The 14,628-nt window shown below is 44.8% G+C and overlaps 1 protein-coding gene across 1 annotated transcript in view; it reads left to right on the forward strand.

The window, feature by feature from the left end:
- MRPL21 (mitochondrial ribosomal protein L21) overlaps positions 1–13,170 on the forward strand; it is a 31,882-nt gene extending 18,712 nt beyond the window's left edge. Inside the window, exons 4-7 of the mRNA XM_090032339.1 lie at positions 943–1,106; positions 7,362–7,414; positions 12,015–12,118; positions 12,940–13,170. Coding sequence (XP_089888465.1) covers positions 943–1,106; positions 7,362–7,414; positions 12,015–12,118; positions 12,940–13,004 — 386 coding nt within the window. The 3' untranslated portion in view covers positions 13,005–13,170. The remainder of the gene's footprint in view (positions 1–942; positions 1,107–7,361; positions 7,415–12,014; positions 12,119–12,939) is intronic.
- The last annotated feature ends 1,458 nt before the right edge of the window (positions 13,171–14,628 follow it).

Genomic DNA, 14,628 nt, shown 5'->3' on the forward strand with positions numbered 1-14,628 from the left:
GCAAAATGATTTTCTAAACCCCTGTTTTCAGTTGCTCCTGATCGCATGACTTCCACTTTGGGGATGAAGAGTTCCATACTCTTATCTCTTCAAAATAGATATTTTTTTGGGCTTGAATTCTGAGCAAAGCTGGTTTTAGCTATTTTTGAGCACAATGGGAGTAGAGGGAATATTATAGCAGAAAAAGTATTTTTGATGAGTGGCTTGAGAGCTAAATGGCATGAGGTTAGAACGCTGAAATTTGACAAGGAAATATGCCTCATTAAGCAATGCATTGTCCGTGTTTGTGTAATAGTGGTGTTTGATTGGACTGAGTTATGACCTTAGAAAAGTTGTTCACTGTGTGTGCGCCATAATTTGCGCCCAGTACTGTGCTAAGCTCATAGCATGCACAACAAGAGCACAAAGATATAATATCTCCAGGAAGCATACAATAAGGAGCTGAAGCAGGGTCCTTCTGGCATGTAAAAGAATCTCAAGCTTGAGCTGGCCAAGAACCCTGGCACCCCTTGCTCTACCTCTTCTGTGCCCTTTGTCTGGTTCTCAGGGCTCTTCTTCACCCCTTGGGATAGAAAAAAAGCAGAGCAGGGCACTCTCTTATGGAATACCTTCATCTCCAGGATAGGACATTCCACTGACATCCAGCCAGTTGTTCCAGCAGAAGGAAAGCTGCATATTTGTCAGTTGCTCTGTGTCAGTATAAACCTGGTACATGTTCAATGCTTGTATGGGTACAGTCAGTCTTTCAAGGAAGGAGGCATGTTCCTTCTTTATGAAACATCATCATCTTACGGCCCATGTCTGAAGCCCTCAGCAGGGATCCTAATAAGATGGGGAGGGATGGGTAGAACATGTGGGCAGGTTTTCATGCTGCCTTGCCTACTGATGTTCCCTACTACAGTTTATCCCCAGTGCACTCACTGCCTCACCATTTGTTAACAGAGGTCGTACAAAGGGTGAATGAAATGATTGCCACTGGGCAGTATGGAAGGCTCTTTGCTGTGGTTCATTTGGCCAGCAAACAGTGGAAGGTCACCAGTGAAGACTTGATTCTAATGGAAAACTTTCTCCCGGCTGAATGTGGAGACAGAATCCGACTTGAAAAGGTAAAGTCCCTTCCTGCATCCGAGATTACATGCAGTAACTTAGAGATCTCTCTTCCCCAGTGTCAGTGATGCCACAGTGTAAAAGAAGAAATACGTTCCAGGAGCAGCTGTTGGTGCTTGGAGTACTGGGGCTAGCTAAGGCTTCAGACTCTTGACTAAGCAGTGTAAGTCTGGTATCAGGCAGGCCCATGGTTCACATATGTGTTAGTTGCTACTTAGGTTTGGAAGGAACCTTGTGAATCACTGAATGAAATTCCCTGCAATCCAGCCATCCTGTATTTAATATCTTCATCAGCAATTTGGACAAGGGTGTGGAGAGCACACTCCCCAGGTTTGCAGATGATACCAAGTTATGGGGCAAAGTTAACACACCGGAGGGCAGGGAGCAGATACAGGCTGACCTGGACAGGTTGGATCAATGGGCAGAACGAAATAGGATACAATTCAACAAAGTTAAATGTAAGGTACTCCACCTAGGAAGGAGGAATTCCCCAGCACACCTATAGATTGGGGGATGACCTCCTCAGCAGCTCAGAGCCTGAGAGAGATCTTGGAGTCATAGTTGACTCCAAGATGAACATGAGCTGGCAGTGTAACAAGGCCATCAACAAAGTCAATCGCACCTTGTTGAGTATTAGCAGATGCATGACCAACAGATCGAGGGAGGTGATGTTCCCCCTCTGTGCGGCATTGGTCAGGCCACAGTTGGAGTACTGTGTCCAGTTTTGGGCGCTGCACTTCAAGAGGGACACGGAGAATCTGGAGAGGGTCCAGAGGAGGGCCACTTGCATGATTAGTGGCTTCCATGAAAGACCCTATGAGGGGTGGTTGAGAGATCTGGATCTCTTCGGCCTTCACAAGACACAGCTGAGGGGAGACCTTGTAGCCGCCTATAAGTTTATCAAGGGAGGACAACAGGAAATTGGTGATGCACTATTTACCAGAGTGCCCCAGGGAGTAACTAGGAATAATGAGTGCAAACTAGTGGAGAGTAGATTTACGTTAGACATTAGGAAGAAATTTATTACCGTAAGGGTGGCCAAAATCTGGAATGGGTTTTCAAGAGAGGTAGTACTATCACCTAACTTGGAGGTCTTCAAGAGGAGGCTCAATAGTCACCTTGCTGGGGTCATCTGACCTCGGTCCTCTTGTCTGCCAAGGGCAGGGCGTTGGACACGGTGATCCATTGTGATCCCTTCCAACTCTACAATCTATGAGTCTGTGTCTCACAATCCTTTTCATAAAATAATGTAGCTCCATCATAACACTAGGCAACTTTTTTGCCCTACTGCTCCTGTTGGGAGGCTGTTCCAACATATTATTACTCTGATAGCTAGAAGCCATCTTCTGATTTCTAACCCAAATTTCTTTATTTGCCCCCAATGTGTTCTTATGCCTCTTAGCTGAAATAGTTCTTCTCCCTCCGTGATGTATTCAGAGTGCAGTCATATCCCCTCTGTCTTTTTTTTTTCTGATCAAATAAAGAAGAGACTCTTCTAGTATCTTCTCATGTACCCCTTTCTTGCAAATAGCACATTTTTTCCCCAAGAAAATCAATTGCTGGAAATTGGTGTGTACATTACAAGTAAGAAAATACAGTAATGATAATTTCGGTCTCTGCTGGGGAAAATAAAAATAATGCTACAGTGCTACACTTCTGCAGTTTGCACCAGCTCTTGGTCCGTGCACCAGAAGCAGTGCCAGACAGGTGCCAGCATCAGCTATGGTGTGGCCAGCAGATTCCAGGTGGGGACTGGGACATCTGCATCAACGTATCAGCTTCAGTCCTGGGTAGTCGCCCCACTCATCACTGAGAATTTGTGGACAGCATCTGCAGCTGATGTGAGCACCACCCCCTCCCCAGCACTGCTTCCAGCACATAAGCTGGTGTAAGCTGCGGACAGGTCCGGGACATTGTGGATTGGGGCATGCTGTAGCTGCGAGGGCAGGGAGGAGAGAGAGAGATGGGGCATGCTATTGCTGTGGGGATGGTTCAGGCAGGTAGAAGAAACAGATGTGGCCCATGAGAGAACACCAAACTCACTATGTGGCCCTCCAGCCAAAATAATTGCCCACCCCTGCTTTAGAAGCTCATGATTAGGGCCCAGGAGCAAGCAGCAGGGCCAATGGGGCCCCCTTCTGCTAATCGGTGGCAGGGGGAACTCCAAGATTAAACAAGCTGCTGTGCCACAAGCTAGGCCTAGGATTTAAACCAGGCCCTACTCATAATCATCCTGTGATCAGCTTGTGATTGCCAGTTCTGCTCTTCCTCATTCTCCTGCTCAATTTCAAATGAGGAGCTCCCAGCTTGTAATAAAGTTCTTGGTGTTAGGTTCTAAATGCATGACCTTGCACTTTGTACTGTTCCATTTTATCCCATTTCTGTTACTCAAGTCCCCAAAGTCAAGTCTGCCTACTTAGGGTGCATACATCCAGCACTCCGGAACACTACATGGCTTTTGTACGTCAGTGAAAATCCTGTTGGTGTCTGGAGGATGCCCAGCTGCCCACAATGGACTCATTGCACAGTCTCACCACTAGATGGCAGGCTAGCCAGTACTAGGCTATGTTGAGCAAAGGGCTACTGGGGGGTGAAATTCACTGCAGACATATCTGTACACTGGTGTTACTTGCACTAGCCTATTGCTACTCTTGACTTCCCAAGAAGTGCTTTACCCCAGAGTGAAGTGACTGATGCTAGCATAGGTTTCTATGTCCATTCCACATTTACGTCAGTATAAATGAGATTACACCAGTGTGTGTCATGTTCCCATTGTTACAGTGATATTACAGGCCTTGTAGTTCCCAACCCCTTTGTCCCCTGGTATACCAGATGCTTTGTTTGGGGAGGATATACAACTTCATTTCCCACCCACACAGCCCTTGCAATTGGCAAAAGTCAGGAATTCACGTTTAATCTCCTAGTCTGCTGCTGTTTTAGTTCCTGCTATAGGCGAGTATCCTCTTTGGGAGAAGGTCTCTCTTTTATCCTTAGGGAAAAGCTGTTGACCACCTGGTCATTGGACAAATGATCCATCTACTCATCTGAGCCAGTGTAACAGAGAGCCAGAGGCTCCTGTTACTTTAATGGTGAAGGGGAAGCACGGAGAGCCCCAGGAGGGGGAAAACTGCCTACTGTGAATGTCTAAGGAACAGATACCTGGGGATTTATTTACCTGCTACAAGTACTTACTGCTGAACCAGCTGCACGGCAGTAGAGCACTGGGCTAGTCCCCTGCATGGGAGGCAAGATGTTGTTACAGCAAAATCCAGCAGCAGTCCATTTCCCTGGGGTTGATCTGGCAAACTAAATCAGGCAGCATCTGTGGTAACTTGGGGAGTCCCATGATCAGACTGAAGCATGATTTGCAGCTAGAGCGTTCAGTCAGCCTCTGGGAGCTCCTGAGGGAAGAGCTCCAGGGCAGGAGAGCTACAGAGAAGCTCCTGGCTGATGCCTGGACTACCCTGGGTGAAGTGCGAGTAGAAGTGCTGCTGTCTTGCAGGGGAACAGGACTCAGGGTAGGGGGAGCTGACAGATACAGCAAGGAGCTGAGGCTTGCAGCTTAGACTCCGTTGTGGAGATTTATGTTCTAGCCAGAGGGCGTATTTTGGACCAGATTCTGAACTGGTGGTTTGTGGAAGGGTCTGTGAGGTGTGGTTTGGAGCTCCCATTAGTGCCCTAGGGGCACGTGATTGCCTTGAGCCATGTGGGGCCAGGCTCATGGTGTAGTCAGAGCCCAGGGAAGGGCAGAGCCTGGGCCAGAGGGCCCAGAGCCCAGGGAGGGGGCAGAGTGTGGGAAGAGCAGGGCTTGGGGGCCAGAGAATCCAAGGGGGAAGATAAGGGTCTGGAGCCCAAGGAGCCAGACTTAGTGTGGTAGGTCTGAGCCACAGGGGTGCAACCAGAGTAGTGGGGCAGAAGCTGGGAAGGCCAAAGCCCAAAAAAGGAATAAAGGTCTGTGGTGGCCTGCTGGATTTGGGACAAGTGCCCCACCTGATTGGTGACCCAAAAGTTTCTGTGAGGCATGGGCATGGTATAAGGGGCACAAGTGGAGTCGCACAACGAACCCTTAAGGCCACAGGTGCCCTGGGTCCACAGATGGGCCAAGAAGGCCCACTCATCTCAGGGCAAAAATTGAATCCAGCAGGGTCAGGGAAGGACCTGCTGGTGGCTGGAAGTGACAAGGGCTCAATCTAGGACCGGTGGGCAGCCTCCCTCCCTTAATATCTTAATAAGATCAAGGTGTGGTGAGGAACCAAAGGAGAGCATCTTAAAGAGAGAGCTAGGCAGGAGCCATATGGCCACCTGGGGGGGAGCCATGGCCACCCTGGGAGCCTACTCCTGTTACAGCCACCTACATCCTGTCTGCTGCAATTACTTCATACTTTCATAAATCCTGACTTCTTGACAATTAGCCAGGGAAACTCCATTCACCCATGTGAGTGAGATTGGGAGTGGATGATTGGGAGTGGATGTCCTTTGAGGTCCTTCCAACCTTGTGGCTCCATGGGAGGCAGCAGAACTGACCAGGCAAGGCCTGTGGCTTGGGTAGTATTTAAGATCATGGGAAGGGCTGGCGGCAGCCAAGGGCATCTTGTAAAAATAAATAAATAAATAAAATCCTGGATTATGGGAATTTACAGTTCATTGCCCTCTCCTGCCAACAGTAGTCCATTATGAGCTTTCACACCACAAATCTGTTTCCATGGGAAATGTTTATGCTGCTCATCCTTATCAGTTCCATCCTAACCACAAGCCAGTGCTACAGTTCTTTGTCCCAGCCTTGCATTAGCAGAAATGCAACAGACAGAGGCCAACTTTTCCAAGCTGGCATTGTAAATATGAGGAAAGATCTCCTGAGACATCAATTTCAGCCAGGTCTTGAATATTACCCTTGTCCTCTTTAGCTCCACAAAAACCTTTTCTCTAATTCCCAATACTAGCAAGATCTGCCTTTTCCTTTGATTTTATTTGCCCTCATGTTGATGGTGATGGTTCAGTTTATACCAAGGGGAAATGGGTAAATTGATCTGCGTATTTCAGATATCCTGCCTGTGTTGGAAAGCAGTGTGCTTTACTTAAAATGTTCTTAAGGACTAAATACCGTGGTTATTGGTATTCCTATGGTGCCCCCAAAATATTTGTCCTGGAACCGATCAGCTAACATTAGTTGACAGTACTGTAAGTCCGGGGTAACATTAGAGTTGGCCCCTAAAACAGTCAATCCCTCTAGGTGAAGAAGGTGTTTAGGGGATAAGTGTAAGCCCATGGGTGTGTATTTCCCTCCTAATCCACATCTAATGCTAAAAAGAACTTTTAGAGACTGTTTAACCCAAGGCTTATGTTAAATTTTAGGAAAGAAGGCTGCATTAGGTTCATCTTCAGTCACTGTAGACAACCATTTACCGGTAGAATAAATACATCTGGGGAGCCAGTTTTTTTACAAATCTGTTGCTTTAAAGTCCAGTTTCAAGGCACCCTTTCTAGTGACTGGTGTATCTTTGTGCAAAAAATGAAGTTTTGGCTTGAGAGCACAGAGTCTCAATCAGGGTGAAGAAAGTGAGGAATTTACATTTAATCTCCCAGTAAATCTCCCTATAATCCAGTCAGGTTTTTACTGCCAAAAGGTTGTCAAAGGCAAAACTCAAAAACTGTAATAATCATTGGTTTATAGCTTTTAACTGCTGCTGTACACTTAATGGGACAGGGAAATCAGCTGTAAAAAGCCTTTGAATTTCATTTACTTCCTAATCGGTTGAAGTCCTGTGTGACATAAGCACCTCTTTTCTGACTTGGGCAGATCATTTGAATTGCTATAAACCAAAGGGTTATTATGTGACGTGACTCTGCCCCAGTCATTATTCTTCTGAGGGTTCAGGAAGAATAAGGAAGATATTTCTCATTCCCCTGATACCTAGTGTTCACAGACCTTGGTGTTAAGGTCCTAGTGTCTTCCTTTCTCTTTCTTTTCCATGATGGCACATATGCAGACAAGATCGTATGTGTTGTGAAAAGTGTTCTTAAAATATGCATTGATAAAATACAGATAGACATCCTCTGGGAGGCTGTTTGTTGAATGGGCCTGTTTTTTGGCTGTTAGATCTTTTCTATGGCATCCTGAGATTTGAGACTTAAAAAAGAAATGGAAATTTTAACACACCCAAGTGCTTCTGGGATAAATGTAAAGTTTTGCTGATGTTGTTTCTAATTACATTGTGTCTAGCAAGTGACTCAAGTGCATAATTTAATTTCTCTAGGTTTTGCTGGTTGGTGCTGATGACTTCACACTAATTGGAAAGCCACTTCTGGGGTAAGGCGTGTGGTTTAAATATCGTACATCTAAGTCAGTTGACAGTCTCCGATGAACTGTTTGCAGGCCTTGGCCCTACCAGGTCTATCTGTTTATACTGAGACATTGCTGAGGGAGTTGTGTGTTTCTAACTTCCTTTAGTAGTACTGTGAGGTAGGGGACTTTGGAGGTATGCATCTACATACGTGTCACAGACTTGATCCACTAACACACCAGAATATCTAAGTGTTGCCCAAACTGTCCAGTACTAATGAGGTGAGAAGATGAATCTCATTCTCTCTCTGGCCTGCTGGGTGGAGGAGTTGGCAAGGTCTCTTTTACTCTGACAGACACTTAGCCTTCCCAGTGGAGAGAAAGGGTGTCCAGTGGCCAATGTGTGGTATCCCTGCCTCTGTCATAGCCTTCCTGCCTGGTCTTTGTTCAGCTCTCTGCCTCACTTTCTTCCTGGGGGTTGTAATGCTTTCCTACCTGCCAGGGCATTCATTGGTGTCTCTGAAATAATTTGTGATCTCCAGAGAAGTTAAAAGAGAGTTGGACTCTCATCATCATTAATTGTGCTAAAGATGAGAAAGGAACTATTGGGTGATTGCATTAGCACATTTTCATATCACTTTTTTAATCTAAATCATGTATGTCCCTGTAGGGACTTCACAGGGAAGCAGCACTCTGGGACGGGGGTGGAAAACTCATTCCATGGAGAAGGCTAAATCCCATTTTTAATGATGGTCTGTGGGCTGGAGTATGAAGCTGTGTTCCATCCTCAGCCCACGGCAAAACTCCCACTGATGCCAAGAGAGAGTTGCACAAAAAGCAAGGGCAAAAATATTGGTTCCTGTATGCCATAACCAGTTTTAGCTGTTCATTGCCTGATTGTTATATTCCACAATATGCTTCCCTGTAAAGTAACTCTTCCTTCTTTCTTCATCATCCTTTCTTTCCACAGTTCATGTCTTTGGGGATGGGTAAACAAATCACAGTACATTGATAGAAGGCAGGGATTTATGCATCAGCTGCTTTATAGTAACTGTCTGTGTGCCCACTCTTTCCCTGCTGTAAGTGAAAACTAACACACATGATCTTTCATGGTGGGCAATGCTGCCCCAGTCTAGCTTCCACTTAGAGTAGCATAAAAGTGAGCAACTGACAGTTACTACAGGGTAGCTGTCCCCACCTGCCATTAACTTGGTTTATTTATATCTTTGGTGCCTCTCCTCCTTTTATGTCTCTGTACTTCCCTCCTTGCAGTAACTGTCAATTTTTATGCCCAAGGAGCTTCTTTCCTGTTCCCTTCCCCATGGATTTCACTCCTAGCTCTGCCACTACAGATTGAGTGACAGCACATACAGAATTGATGTTGCCTGTCAATGTTTGTCTGGGAGGTAACCCTCCAGGAACATTTAATGTAGAGTGAAAGGAGCTCTCACCCTGCAGAACCATTAGTGGAGACTCAGGCAGGTAACATGGCATTGTTTCATGTTCATTTCACAGCTGGGCAATTTTCTTCCTAACCACAACCTTGTCTACACTAGGCGTTACTGATAAACTGCTCACTCTGTTGCTAACACAGTTTCAGTTGCATTGGTGCAAACAACATTAGGATCTGTACAGGAGACAAGGATCCTGTGGCAACCAATGTATTTATTATCAAGTTGATTGGGCCTGAAACAGCAGGAGACTTGCCTACTGTAGGACTCCCAGCATAGCTGCTGCCAGAGGAGCTGAGCCAGCTCTCACATTTGTGGCGGATTTTTTGCAACATGTCATTACATGTCAAAGCTTCACTTTTCTTTTTTAAATGAAAGCTTATTGCAGCCCCTGGATAGGTTATATATACCACCTCAGGCAGGCTCTGTCTTGGACCCCTCTTCAAGAAACTCTACTATAAGAATACCAGTCTTCTTGTGCAACTTCCTAAACTAATTAGCAGCCAGTGCAGCAGTATTTTGCTGAGCTGGGTTTGCCAGTGCATTTGGGTACAGTCCTTTCCTGGAGATGCTGGGGGGAAAGGAAAAAGCCACATTTTATCAGCCTTTTCACTGAAAGGGGAGAAACTTTTCCCAGGGAATTGCCAGCAGTAAAACTGTGTGTTTAACAGAGTTAGGTTAAACTGTGTTAAAGGTGATGGAAGAGAAGAGGCGCAAAGAGGTGAGATATAGAAGTGAAGTGGGGCGTGGTTCCCCTTCTTCCCTGACGGGATTTTTGGGAAACATATGACTGCATGAGCCCCTCACCTACTGTTCCCATATGAGACAGCAGTGAATAATGGTGTAGGTCTGATTAGCACCAGTGTGGACTTGAAAGTGTTGGTCATAACTCCCAGCTTACCCATAAGCCCCAAGCTTTTTAGAAGAAAAAAATAACTTGGATTAATACAAAGGCTTTTTGATTTCTGTTGGGTTAAAAATAAACACAGGATCCAATGCCTGTGCCACTGTTTATATACCATACTGTCCAATAGTGCTAAGTTCCCTGGGTAGAATGGGAGATGGGTAGAAACTTGTTCAGCTTTTAACAGATGGATGTGTTTCAGTTTTCAGTAGAAATCAGACACTCCTGAGATGGCACCTCTTTAAAAACAATAAACTAAAATGTGTTTTTGTGCCAAGAGGTAATAGCCTCTTTCTTTGTCTGTCCCCACCCAGGAATGACCTGATGTGTTTTTATAGAGCCACGTACATAGCCAGTATCTCTAGGTAAATGGGTTATTACATAGCATATCACATTTACCCAAAGATCCTTGCCTGTTTTATTACATAGCGCACAGTTTTAATTTCTCTAGTCTTATACTGTATTTACTCAAATCCAAGATGAGGTTTTTTTCCCCAGTCAAAATGGGGCAGTGGGGGTGGATCTAAATGGCAAGGGGCACAGGTACCAGGTGAGGGGAAGGGATGAGGATCTGGTCCCTTGCCCCCTGCTGAGCCTTGCCTGCCACAGTAGGGGGGACAGGGGGAATTTAAGATGACCATCCAATAATTAGATTCTATATGTGGAAAATTATAACAAGTTTATACTTTTCCATTTATAGAATCTAATTATGCAGGGGGGTCATCTTAAATTCAAAATCATCTTGGATTCAGGTAAATACAGTAATTTGTACTCTATTGTACACTTTGAAGATAAAACTGAAAAGGAGCAAGACCCAGAAATTTCCCAGAAACCTCCATTAGCTAGGTGGCACACTGCTCCATGGACTGTAGGCATATTGAGAACCTCCACATTAAACTCTGCTTCCTGTGTGGCTTGCTGCTTAGCTCATGGATATTTTGGCCGTAAGCTGTTTCTCTTCCCCTCTAAAAATTTAACCTCTTGTACATAGTACATCCCCAAAATGGAAATGTTAATGTAGATGGTAAATCTCAAAACCTTTGCCCTTTAATTATCTTAATGGAATTCTTCCACTCCCCACCCCTTCTTAATTGCAGACAGAATTATTTGTCAAGAAAATGGTCTTTAATGTTTCCTGGCAGAGAAGGAAGATCAGTGATGAGTGTTTAATGGCATTTTGCAGCAGAGCAACTCCACAGCTCCATCACTGGTATTCATTAGAAACAGAGCTACCCAAAGCATTAGATGAGGCCAGAAGTTACCAAGGGACTTGGCCCCTGTGATCCTTAGCCTTGCCTAACTTCTAGGGACCTGGATCACTGTACTTTGAATAGTGAGAGGGGGGTGCCTGAGAATGAGATTTCCAACAGCTTACAAGCTGAGACAGCCAGTAGCAGAGCTGAAATCCTCAGCTTCCTTCTCATGAAGCCTTGAGCTTGGTGTCTGTGTGAAACCTGGATTTACAGACTCAAATTCCTTCCTGCCCTTGTGTGTTTAAGCCGTTCCTTTAGGGTCAAAGGACTAGCCTCCTATTTTCTTCTAGAATACAGCCAGAGGTAGTGATGGTGGTGCCCACCCTACACGCAATAACCTAGTGGTTAGAGCTTCTGCCTAGGAAGCGGAACACCTGGGTTCTAGGTGTTCCTTGAACTAAGAAGACTCAAACCTTTCACCTTCCAGGTAAATACACTGACTGACTGGCAGAGAGGCAAGGCCAAAGCAGGGATATTCTCCTTTCCTGTTGAAGCTAGGCCAGTGTATAGCAAGACAGCAAGATTTATGGAGCCAGAAAGAGAGTTAGCAAAAGGGAGCTTGACTCTAGCCTCTTTGACCCGGAATGGAAGAGGGAGGACCCTCTTCCCAGGGACTTACCAAGTTTCAGCATACTGGCGGGAGGACACCACAGTCAAAACTCCCATCTTCAGTGGTGGCCAGTGCTTTGGAGGAAGGCAGAAAAAACCCACCATAAGCCCATAAACCACTTATGAGAGGAGAAACATTCCTTTCCAAATCCCTGGGATGGAAGCAGAGCAGCCCTGCTGTACAGGGTGGAGTCAGCACTCGGGTAGTCCAAGCCTTGCACACCCTATCCTGTGTTTCTGTCATGAAAAGCTGTTTTGGCAGTGTTGAGACAGATTGGCACACTCAGCGCCTGATGCTGTAGCTGTTCCTGTGGGACAGGGACTTGTAGGAAAGCTGCATGATTTTTGTGTAATTCTTCCAGAAAACCTGCCCATTAATAATAGTTACACAGTGCCTTTTTCTTTTTAAGGAAAGATCTTGTCCGTGTAGAAGCCACAGTTATTGAGAAGACAGAATCTTGGCCAAAAATTAACATGAAGTTTTGGAAGAGGCACAGTTATCGAAAGAAAAAAGGTAAGATGAACACAGAACTCTCCCATTCTGTTCCCCAGGAATACAGGGAATACTGCAGCTCAGCACCTCGAGCCCCAAGTATGGACAAAGCAGCACCCACACCTACCACAGACTTGGCCCAGAATCCTCCCAACAGCACCCTGGCAGCTTTAAGCAAAGTGGTCTTTTTTCGGTTCTCCAGTGCCTGACACATATTGCCTGTATTGTCCAAAAAAAGCTTTAAAATACAGCTTCCAGCACAAGGAAGTGCTGCCTTTCTCCTTTCTCAGCCCCAAATCTTGCATACATATCAACAGATGTTAGCAAGTCTCAGCAACATCTTGAGGCAGGCCTCAATTACCATGTAAATGAGGCAGCTCTGGAGTGACAGCTTCTTCCTGAGTACCAGCCTGGGAAAAAACAATAAGAAAGAGAGAGATGCTGGGTAGAACTAGAACGTGGATTAGCCTGACACTCTAAAGAATTACCCACTTTTGCTGGTGCTTTTCCTCAGGCTTTGTGTACACTAGCAAGCTTTGCTGATGCAACTGTATACCAGAAGGCTCTACCAGCAGTGTCATAATGGGAATGTGGTTATACCAGCAAAATTCTGCTTCTGCCAACATACTTCATTCCAGCTCCTTCAAGCAGTATCAACTATTCCAGTAAGAGCACAGTTTTGCCAGGGTAACTTTTGCTGGCACAGCTATGTCCAAGAATCGTATCTCCTCACACCCCTAATCAGGCTGTACCAGTCAAAGCCTTCACACATAGGCATAATATTAATGTATAATATGTTCAAGTGGTGTGATCTCATTTTCTTTTTTTTTGTTCTTTTCCAGTTGTCATACAGCCACAGACGGTTCTCCGGATAAACTCCATAGAAATTTTCCCTTGTTTGTCATGATCAGCTGTTGGTCTAATTGTGGCTAGGTTTATTTTTACTGCTTTAGGCAGCTATGGAAGTAAAACCTCTTGTGATTGGAAAGTCCTGAGCTTATCCTGTTATAGTCTGTAATGGAAACCTATTTGTACTTTCCTTTAAAACAAATGAAATCTTTTTTGTTAAAGTATTATTTTAGCCTGGACAGTGTGTGTTTGTAACAAATTTCTTTTGAAATTCAGGCTCCATTGATGATTGACCAGATGTTTAATTCCAATACAGTCTCTGCTGAACTCTCACACGAGATACCACGTTATTGGAAATGGAAATCAAGCCCTTATTTCAACCTCTAAAATGGGGATGATCCAATGGTTGGAAAAGAGAAAAGCCTATGTAACCCCAGCCTTGCTGCTTTCCTTGGGTTCTGGTTATATGGCATGTCAGTAATCCCACTGATTTGAAGGGGATTGCTATTGTGCTTGGGTATCCACACAATCAAGTATTTTGTTGGATTGGGATGCTAATGCATGAACGTAAGTGAATACTACAATGGGGATAGTAGACATTCAACAGATAGGTGTAGAGCATGGTCCTCCTGACAGTCCTTGCGGCTGTTCCATGCTATAGAAATCCCATGCCAGTTTAGCATATAATGGTTCCTTCAGTTCTGTAGGCTCAGGGACTATCAATACATGGTACATAACAAACCTGGGACAGAAGAGAGAGATGACTGGTGACTAGAAGCCTCTGTGCGAGTTTGCCGATGTTTACCAATCAGCGTGTTAATGAATAGCAAAAGGGTGGTAGCTGAGGAACTAATCTGCTTATAGGTCAGACAAAAAGCCTTATTATTTTTAAAAAGCCATTCAGAATCCCAACCCATTAGCAGCAACATGTATGTGTGTATATGTACACACAGCATTAGGAAGACAAATCTCTAGGATATTTACAAATGTCTTTTGGTTCTTCTGCAAAAGAGATAAATAATGGAAGGATATGTTGGAAAATGGTTTTTTTAGTTATAGCTTTGAATGGATGCTGGGGATAAGGTTTCAGTTCCAGCCTTTCCACAGGCTTACTTTTTGATCTTGGGTAAGTCATGTAATCTTTTTGTCTCAGTTCTCCATCTATCATGGTGGGACAGTGTTCTTACAACCCTTTTTCTGTTCAAGGACTGTCTCTTGGAGATCATAGAGCCAACAGTGCCCAGCACAAAGCAGCTCTGATTTCATCTCAAGGAGCTGCTGGAATATAACCAGTAATAACAAAATGGAATGTTTTTCTATCCCCTTCCCCATCTGAGATGTATTCATATTATAAATGGTGTTGCTCTGATGTCACTTCATGGCTCTTATGGTTTCCATGGCTGTTTGTGGAGTGACAGGTCTTTGAGTTATTGACATAAACACTTGCAAACTGAAGGAGTTGGCATAAGAATCATGGAGATGGCCCATGTTGTTCATGCACTCTTGTTTTGCCTCTGCACCATGCTTTCAAGCTCTTTAGAACAGCTCACATTCTCATTTGGAGCTCAGCTGCAAATGTTTTACCTAAACCCTTCTCAGGAATGAGACATACGGAGCAGCATTTGGTACTCAGAGAGAGAGCAAGTGATCTGCTAAAAAGCAGAGGCTATGTTTTTCCTAGC

The sequence above is a fragment of the Crocodylus siamensis genome, chromosome 2 (genome assembly GCF_052110815.1).
Source record: "Crocodylus siamensis isolate JL-2025a chromosome 2, ASM5211081v1, whole genome shotgun sequence".
Lineage (NCBI taxonomy): Eukaryota > Metazoa > Chordata > Crocodylia > Crocodylidae > Crocodylus > Crocodylus siamensis.